The 10,326-nt window shown below is 33.3% G+C and overlaps 1 protein-coding gene across 1 annotated transcript; it reads left to right on the top strand.

Moving 5' to 3' along the window:
* The first annotated feature begins 7,621 nt into the window (after positions 1-7,621).
* Positions 7,622-9,354, top strand: LOC130954720 (uncharacterized). The gene is made up of 2 exons (XM_057881479.1): positions 7,622-7,840; positions 8,503-9,354. The coding sequence occupies exon 2, from the start codon at positions 8,570-8,572 to the stop codon at positions 9,005-9,007; it is 438 nt and encodes a 145-aa protein (XP_057737462.1). The 5' UTR covers positions 7,622-7,840; positions 8,503-8,569; the 3' UTR covers positions 9,008-9,354.
* The last annotated feature ends 972 nt before the right edge of the window (positions 9,355-10,326 follow it).

Below are 10,326 nucleotides of genomic sequence, written 5' to 3'. Positions count from 1 at the left end.
CGTTGCCTTCAAAGAGGTATGTGGTAGAGAGGTTTGGTTAAAAGATGTATTTACAATGATGCAATGCAATGTGACTATGCAAATAGCTTCATTCATTAAGTTTGGCAATGTGGACTAAATAGCTGAATTAATTGTGTTTTCAGGAAATAGTACAAGACACGGGAATGGAAGATGATGAGGTTGAGGTAGGTGGAAGACAACAAAGTGTCGAAATGAAATGAACGTAGCTGAAGTTGTGACAATAACGGCTAATCATTTTTTGCGAATGGAGTTCAACAATCCTAAGGAAGCTGCTTGTATATATGAAGAGTACAGCCGGGTGAAGGGTTTTCCTGTACGACAAGGTAAGAAGATAAAAAACAAGAGAGGAAAATTTGTGCGGATTACGTATTTGTGCAATAGAGAAGATTTTCGGGACAAGAAATGATTAGAAAAGCACAAGGTTGTCACCTGTTGTGGGTGTCCTTCCGAGATACGGATAAAGCCAAGGATTGGCACGGAAAAGTAGTTTGTGGCACGTTTTGTGGATGACCATAACCATGATCTTTTGTTCAAAAGTTTGTGGAGTACTTGCCTACCCACAGAAAAATTTCGGATGTTGACATAGCGCACATGGATAGCCTGCGGCAAGTAGGAATTTCAATCCCGAAAATATATGAGTCAATAGCAGCACAAGCTGGGGGTTTCAACCGTGTATCATTCACCAAGCAAGACATGTACAACGAGGTTAGGCGACAACGGTCCTTGCAAAATGGTGATGTCAATGCAGCACTAAGGTTCTTGGAGGTGGCTTCTAGGAGACATGAGAAGATGTATTGGAGGTACGAGGTAGGGTTGGTCAACACATGTGTGACTTGTTCTAGAGTGACAGTTGCAGTCAAGAGGATTTCAAATTATTCGGTGATGTTCTTGCCTTCAATGATACGTACGGACGAAACAAATACAATTTTTCAGTCGTTGTTTTCTTTGGGGTTAACAATCACAACCAGACATGTGTTTTTGCAACCGCAATGGTATCAAGTGAAACACAATCTTCATATGTATAAGTTCTAAGAAAATTCTTTGAATGTATGGAAGGCAGAGCTCCAAAGGCCATAATAACTGACGGAAATAGATCAATGCGACTAGCTATCCAGGAGGTCTTTCCCGATACTCATCATAAGCTTTGCGCATGGCACCTATTGAGAAATGCTAATTCTAATGTATGTATACTGAGGTTCACATCCTTGTTTAGGCACTGCATGCTAGCAGACATAGAGGTGGAGGAGTTTGAGTTGTAGTGGGAAGCGATGGTGAGTGAGTGTGGCGTGAAGGATCATGAGTGGGTGAAGGATTTATACTCAAAGAAATTGTTGCGGGCAGAAAAATTAAATATGAATATTAATTAGGATTAGATATAAAAGAGAAAAGAATCAGCCCTTCGGGCTCTTCTCTTCTCTCACACCTCATTCCGCAATTTACAGTTTTACAGAATCCTATTTTTTCTCTTTGAACCATGAGCAACTAAACCTTCACTGTTAAGGTTAGGAGCTCTGTCTATTGTATGGATTGATACTATTATTTTTCTATTTTAATTCATGTACTGATTTCTATTTCAAGAATTATTTTTGTTCTTTATCTTATGAATCTGGGTGGAACGGAAGTATGACCCTTGTTCTAATTGAGTTCTTGTATAACTTGGAAAAGCTCTTTACTTAAACAACAGCTTGAAAATAATTTCTCCTAAACTACTAATTATCTGGACTTAACGGGATACGTGACATATAATCCTCTTATATTTGGGTAATTAGGATTTTTGTGGCACATAAACTAGAATTGAACTTCACCCTCTAATTGGAATTAAGTGACCAAGGAATTGGCGGTTGATGAAGGTTAGAGGAGACTAAAAAGGTCTAAGGAATTAGGATTTAGTCACATATAGTTTTCCATGAATTGAATCTTGCATGATTAAAATAGCTAATAAGAAAATTCAATCCAGAAGATAGATATCTCTAAAACCTTAACTGTTTTCTCCATATATATTTCACTTTAATTTACTGCATGTTTTCTGATTCTCTAAATTACTGTTTAATGCTTTTGAACCTTCAAACATCATTTTCTGTTTGTCTGACTAAGCTAATCACTTAACCATTGTTGCTTGATCCATCAATCCTCGTGGGATCGACCCTTATTTACTTGAGGTACTACTTGGTACGACCTGGTGCACTTACTGGTTAGTTTGTGGACTTTAAATTTTGCACCAATAATGCCCATGCCCAACAAAAAAGGTAACTCATACAGATAATTATTGTTAATATCGGATAACAGAAACGTTATTAAATGGAGCACTGTCTGCCAACTACTGCAAAGCGTTATATTCGGTCCGTGCGTGTAGCGCCAACACTAACACACGTCCACCAACTATAATCACCAATGCGTTTCTTTACCTGCTGAAAGATTTTCTCTTCAGCACAATAGCATTTTCCTTAACTATGAAGATATAAAGTAGATTATTTTAACGGTCTGGATACATGGAATGCTTTCTTTAGTAGACTTAAGGCACAGAAAGTTCATGAAAAATGTGCAACCGGTTAAGTATCGGAGTCTCTTGCATGTACTACCCCATCTTCATCAAGACGTCGGACGGCGGCACCCTAGTAGCGGAAGACGTCGGACAAACTACCTAAAGGCATTTTAGACCTCATGTTCAAGCACAAAGCAACCCAGTTTTAGGTAACACTTGGAACAATAATAATTGTCATGATACCATTTTTCTCATAAGTTTAAACTGATAGGAAGAGGAGATAACATGAATGGTTATATCTCTATACACCTTTTAAGCAAAAAATCTATTTTAAGTTTGCTTGACTTTTACATAGGCCTTCTTTTTTTTTTTCTTTTATTTGTTTTATCCTTTTTTTTGGAATTTAATAAGGAGCGAGTTCTAGACCTTTTGGACATAAAACTCTGATACTATATTATGATATCACTTTTTTTTATAAGTTTAAACTAATAAAAAATAATATTAATAGTTATATCCCGAATAATAATAAATAATAATATAGTTGTGATTCCACGTGACAAGAAACATAGCAGAGTGACTGAGTGAGTATAAAAAATATAGTTACTGCCAGGCTAGATCACACTATATATACTATGTACAAAAAATTACAAGGAATTTCTGAAATCCTTAACATTGGAAAAATGGAAGTTGTTACAAAATCCGCCGTGTAACTAATAACTTTCAAAAACTTTTGGCACAAGTAATGCGTTTCACAATATAACAAGAATGAAACAAGGACAATAGTGCTACTGATACAATTCTTTGTACAGAAAAAATTTTGTATGCTCTTAGAGTTCACAAACGTATAACTGCATATTATATTAAATTTGTAATAATGACTGAAAAATGTATTGTTTTACTATTACATGATACTTTAGGTAATCATGGCAAAAAATTATCAGACAAATAAACTAATTACTATCAGTTCTATTTTTTTGGCAGATAAAATCTGTTTTAGTACAACAAATTCTCACAGATAATAAATGAAGTAAAAAAAATAAAACAAAATAATAAATTCAGTTCATAGTCAAAGCAAAAATCTTGGTGGAATGGATCAACCATTGTTAGAAAGATTGAGATAGAAATTAAGTAATTGTTTAGTGTTGATTATTAAAGAATACATTGCGATTTCTGACTTTCAAATATGTTTGCCTAATTTGATTAATAATATGGAAGTCGACAGGTAGCTTGGTTTTTGGCTCTAAGTTTGGCAGTATGGTCGGTATTTTCGTCTTTTATGTTTAATGTTTTATCGAACCGAGTACTAACTACTAAGTAGAGAGCATCGGACATATTTATTTATTAAACACATTGAAAATTTTTGCTGAAAGCATATATTGTTAATACTTAATACTCAATATAGACGTCATCATGATCGTTGCTGCTAATAGTTAATGTTTTGTTGTGTATCACTCAAAACTGAATGTACATATTTTCTCTGCACTTTATTTTTTTTACACTACCTTTAAGACAAAAAATAAAAATTGAGTAAAAATAAAAAAATAAATTAAATACATAAAAATATAAAATTATATCAAGATTAAATCTGATGAAATAAAAAATTTGTAAAACTTAAATTTACTCATTTAAAATCATAATATTCAAACATTTTAAAAGTTAAATCAACATTTTAGCCACTATAATATTCTCAAGTATACTATTATATATTTCTATATTTTACTATTCATATTAAACCGAGATTTCAAACTCTAGCACAATTTAACGAGAGACTAACAAAATTTCTCTCTGCCAAACTTGAGCTGCAATAATATATCTAGTTACAACTCTAACTAATTTAGTTCAATGAACCCAACTAATACAAATTTATGATTTTTTTTACTGGACATGGGCCGAACCAACCCGACCCATACCAACACACTCACTATACAACCCAGATAGGTCAAACCCCTTCTTCCCTCTCCCCCTCCAAACAAAAAAAACTAACAATATGCTAATTTGAATTAATCATCCTAACCACTTATGCCTCTCTTTCATCTAACAAACTTTCTATACGTGACTTTTCTTGTAACAATTGTCCCTGATCCTTAGTCACGAGAACATTTGGTGAGTAACAAGAGCATGGATCGCTAATATTCTTTTACTTTGGTGTTTGGTGGTGAAGTTACCCATAGCTGGTGCTGCAAGGAGCGGTTCTGATCCTATGCGAACGACGACCTGTCGGAAGAAGAAGAGCAGCGATGCACTGCTTCAATGACGGATTACAAATCTTTAGTTCATACCAACTGTAGTAGAAAAACAGAATCATAGAACCCTCAATACTGGAGGTTGGAGGGAGCCTCCATTGACTTGATTTGTAGAAGAAAAAAGACAAGAAGGTAAATAAATTTATGGTTGACAACCTTAACAAATTAGATCAGGAGAGACTATAATTTTTTATTGGATATTTTTGGGCATCTAATTAGTAATTAGGTAACATGGGCCTAGCTCGAAAGAAAGAAGACACCACAAAATTTCAAAAGTCCAAAAGACCAGTATGACCTTCAACCAGAATTAAAAAGACTGGTACGACCAACAAACATGACGGTGGTAGTTAGACGTGTCAAGTGTAAATACGAGAGAATATGGTCTTCGTGCACTCGTTTCTTTCTCCTCTCTCCCAAAATCGAGTTAAACCTCAAAATGGTCCCTGAGATTGGCATCGTGCACTAAAATCGTCCTTGAGATTCTAATTGCACTAATTACGTCCTTGAGATTAACAAAAGTGCACCATGTTAGTCCCTGATCCATTTTTCATTAACGACGTGATGACATAGCTTGATGACATGGACTGTTAGTGACACGTGTCACTCTATGGTTTGGCCACGTGTAATGGTATGATTATGTGGTGACTAGTGACACATGGCATGTTGATGTGGATGGTTATACCATGTGTCACAATGCTATTTGGCCATGTGTCCGTTTGTGCCACATGTCGCAATAGTATTCGTCCACGTGTCGTCCATTATGTTATCATTGTAGATGCACCAAATTAGTCCCTCACTCTGCATTAAGTGACTCATTTTAGTCCCTAAATGAAATGTCGTGCACCAAACTAGTCACTTCACCAATTTTTTCTCATTTTTTTAAAATTTAAAATTTTCAATATCTTAGATGCACTAATTTTAATTTTATTTTTTCATATATCGTTTAAATACAAGTGTTTTCATAAAAAAATTTAAGATTTTAGTTTTAATTATATAATTTTTTCTATAATAATTTAATATTGATAAATTTTGTAATATATAAGTATGTTATTATAAAAAAAAAGAATTATATGATTGGTTAAATACATTTTTTCATAAAAAAATATGTGTTTTTAATAAAAAATCAATAATTAAAATAAATATTTTTTTGTTCTTAAGAAATACACGTTTCTATTGTGTGTAAATGGATTAGACTGAAGACACATCAAGTACCTTCACTACCATCTTCGACCTCTTCAGTCTAGACAAAAGGGGTCGGAGATGGTAGTGATGATACTTGAAATGTCTTCACATAAACTCCAAGACGAGGGTTAGGGGTATTTGCAAGAGAAAAAATATTTTATAAAAGTACTAAAAGAGGTCAGAGATGATAGTGAGAGTGCTTGAAATGCCTTCACGTCAACTCCAAAACGGCGGTTAGGGATATTTGCAAGAGAAAAAATAATTTATAAAAACACTTATATTTAAATAACATGTACAAAAATAAAATTGAAATTAATGCATTCAAAGATATCAGGAATTTTGAATATATAGAAAAAAGGAGAAGGTGAAGGGACTAGTTTGGTGGACGACATTCAATTTCAGGAATTAAAATGAGTCACTTAATATAAAATGAGGGACTAATTTGATGCATCTAGAACGATGCCATAATGGACAACACATGAACGAATACTGTTGTGACACGTGATACAACTATCTACATCCACATGCCACATGTCACTGGTCACCACATAATCATACCATTACATGTGGCCAAACTATAAAGTGACATGTGTCACTAACAGCCTACATCATTAAACTATGTCATCACATCGTTAATGAAAAATAGATAAAAACCTAACATAGTACACTTTTATCAATTTCAAAAACAAAATTAATACAATTAAAATTTCAATGATAATTTTAGTACACACCAATTTCAGAGACTATTTTAAAATTTAACTCTTCAAAATCCGTTGCTCTTAGAACATTGAAAAGTGTGAAAGCAAGGCACACATGAGATGAGAAAGAGAAAAGAGAGAGCGAGCCGTTGGTACACGTGACAAACAAGCCATAATAATAAAAGTTAAGTAATCTAATTAAACGTTTAAATAACATGACTTTTTAAAAAAATGTACTAAGGTTATTTGTCAATTTTTTTATAAAAATATATAAAAGTTAAGTGCCAATATATTTATGATGTATTTATTAAATTAAAATATATTTTAAAATTTTATTAATAATAACTTTTTCATATATCTTTATAACATATGTTATAAAATTTTTGTATTTGATTATTTATTTAAAAATGATGCTAAGAAGTAAATCTTTTCGATCAATATTAATAAATTTTTAAAATTTGATATTTATTTTAAATTTTAAATTCTAAAATAAATTTTTAATTCTGAATTATAAATTATAAATACTAAATTTTAAAAAAATATTTGATTAATACTTATGCATATAAATTTACGGTTTCAGTCATAATTTAGCTCATAGTTATCATATCAACTTTATCTTATTTGTTCTTTAAAGAGCAATTTGGTGTAGTTTTTTCTTTTCCAAACATTTAGCTCCATAGTTCATAATTTTTTTTTCTAAAAATGTAGAAATTTTTAACATTAAAAAAGTTGACTAATTTTAACAGATTAATTTGTATATTTTTTATTCAAATAAAAAATAATAATTTTAAAATGAAGATGGGTTTAATGCGATCCGAAAGAAACGTTCCGCAAGGTTATCCAAAAATAAATTGTAGCAGTAAGTAGGTGATCACTGAAGGAAGTAAAATTACATTTGGGTCTATCTTTCATTTATCATAGTAACTTGCATTTGAGATTTTATTTTAGCGTGAGTTTTGTCGTATATGGGAAGCGTCAACCCCACAAGTGTAAAGGTAAGCGGAATGAGCTATGAGCATTTATTCAACGCCAAGTTTCTATAAATGTAATCCCACAAGTCTTCCGCTTCTTCCATTTATCTACTTTAGCGTTCTTTCTTTCTTTCTTTCTTTATTAGCTTAGGTTCTTCTGAGAGCGTGAGTGAGTTTTTAGGTTTGTTCTTTGTTCTCTGTAGGCACTGAAGAGGAAGAAAACTCTATAGCTGAAGAAAGCGTGTGAGTGAATTTTTCCTCTGCTCTCTCTCTCTCTCTCTCTCTGTGTGATTAGGCTGGTGCAATTAATTTAATTCATGTTATTTCCATGCGCGTTATTGTTATGGTGTAATAATTAAGCATGCAGCATGCATTTGTTGAAACGAGAAAGTAAGATTAATGTACGGTTGTATTATCGGGTGCTGAATTGTTTGGTTTTGAAGGTGATGGCGTGTTTGATTCTTAATGGAGCGCGTGTTAATTATTGTGTTATCCATTGTTTAGGATTCCAACATTTCCACGGTTTAGATCTGTCTTCTTCGTATATAATTAATTAATTATGAAAGCTCTCTATTTTAATATTATTTGTCATCTAATGATCTAATTAAACAATAATTACATGGGTCGGATTCTCGATTTAGGTTTTATAATAATCCGTTCTGTTTTTGAAACTCGATCTTTCTATTGTGATAGGTGATAGAATTTTGAGTTGAATTCCATTATTTTTCAAATGTAGAAGAATGGGAATAATAGATTATTGAAAGTCCTTGTAGAAGAAAAGGTTAAGTGAAATCACTAAACGGGATAATTAAAGGTTACTTATTGGAAAGTGTAAATCCTTAGGTATCTTTTCCACTTGAGTATGACTGAAATCTGTGTTGTTGTGGTGGCTGTGTAACCTGCAGAGGATTCAGGCAAGGCATTGAAGTTGAAGTGTGGAAGAGTTCTTAAGAGGTTGTTTCCATTAAAGGAATGGAGGTATATGGCAAATCTATGCTTGCAGCTCCTGCAAATGTTATTTATATGTCGAGTATTTTGGGCCGTGATGGACCAAATCCTGTGCATAAGTGCGACTGGAAATGTCAAAACGAAAATATTTGCGGGAACATGTATCGCTGCAAGCTAACAGGGCTAACTCACATCTGTGATAAAAACTGTAACCAGAGAATTTTGTATGATAACCACAGCTCGCTTTGTAGAGCAAGTGGTCAAATTTTCCCCCTTACACCAGCAGAGGAACAAGCAGTGAGGGGTGTTCGAAGAAAGCTCGATGCAGAGAATTCATCGTCTGATGGCTGTGGTTTTAAGCGTAGACGGGATGCACAATTCCATACTTCTCCTTTTGAGAGATCTTTTTCTGCTGTCAGTCCTATCTGCAGCCAAGTTGGAGATGGCATGGATATGAGCTAGATACATATTTCCTTCCTTTTTGGATCTTTTTTTCTTTTTCCCTTTTACTATCAGATGAGTATCAATAACAGCACTTGAATAAATGGATTACCTATTGGTGGACAACATGTATGTCCATCTACTTTGAGAATTACTTATATTTCCAGTAATAATGTAATGTGGCACTTAAAAGTAGCTTGACTGTTTAGTATTCAGATGACTTTAGTTTCTTGCTTACTTTGTCGGGAAGGAGACATTTAGCTACAAGATGAAACTCAGACTTTATGATGCCTGGATTTGATTTCGGACCTGAAATGATGTACTATGTATCAGCATTCATCAATTTACTTAACTGTAACCCTTTTCTAGCTGGCTGTTTTGTAGTTTCTAGCAAATATCTAATTGCAATGCATAACTTTCTAAGAGTTGGTGTGTTAATTACTAATACTACTGCTGTGAGTTGCACTATTTTATTTTAGATCTTATTTATCTGAATTCCATTAGAATAGTGCACCATTGGCAATCATGTCCATTAGGCTGATAATTCTAATCAGGGTTATTTTGATAACCTTGATCAATGCAGGTAATGTTCCTTATATGCTCAAAATAGTCAAGTATGAAGAATGTGAAAAACACTACTCTTTTTTTTCTTTTTTCTTTTTTCCTTCCTGAATGTCTTCCTACTTTTGCAGACTCACCAGAGATGAAATATCTTTTCTTTACATCCTTTGATTAATTGCTGGCTGTCTGAGTTTAATGTAACTTGTGCAAGTTCAGAAGCATGTACTATCAAGGAGCTTTATAAACATTGGTTTATACTAGAAAATGAAATATTGATACCTATCTGCTTATTTTCTAGATGTAGGAACAAGCATTGCAACTTATGCTAAAGTTTGCATCTGCTGGAGTTTGGATAGGAGGATGGTTATGGGGTTGTGAAGAATCTTGAGATGCCACAGGTGCTCCAGACAGAAAGTGACACAGATGGTTAAGATGTCCTCGCTTTGCAAGTTTTAATGAATCTGTTAAGATTTGAAAACTTGGAAAGTATATACCCAGTTACATGTTAAGTGAGACCACATTTCTTCATCCACCAAGTCAGATTATCATCTATTGGGTGTGATATTTATTGGGCGAAAAGAGGACTTGATCAACGCAGACCTAATTATTTTCAAGTATGAGCACAGTGTATATATCAAACTTGCATTTCCTCTGTACATTTGAGTATTAGAAAAGATTTACCCTGTATTTGAGCCTTAGGATATTTTCTTGAAGTTTTTCATTGTCGTCTGGGCAGATTCAACTTTGTATTGAATGATATTATGTATTTTGAAATTTTG

Source organism: Arachis stenosperma, chromosome 10 (assembly GCF_014773155.1).
Source record: "Arachis stenosperma cultivar V10309 chromosome 10, arast.V10309.gnm1.PFL2, whole genome shotgun sequence".
Lineage (NCBI taxonomy): Eukaryota > Viridiplantae > Streptophyta > Magnoliopsida > Fabales > Fabaceae > Arachis > Arachis stenosperma.
This window is presented reverse-complemented; position numbering and strand designations above follow the sequence as displayed.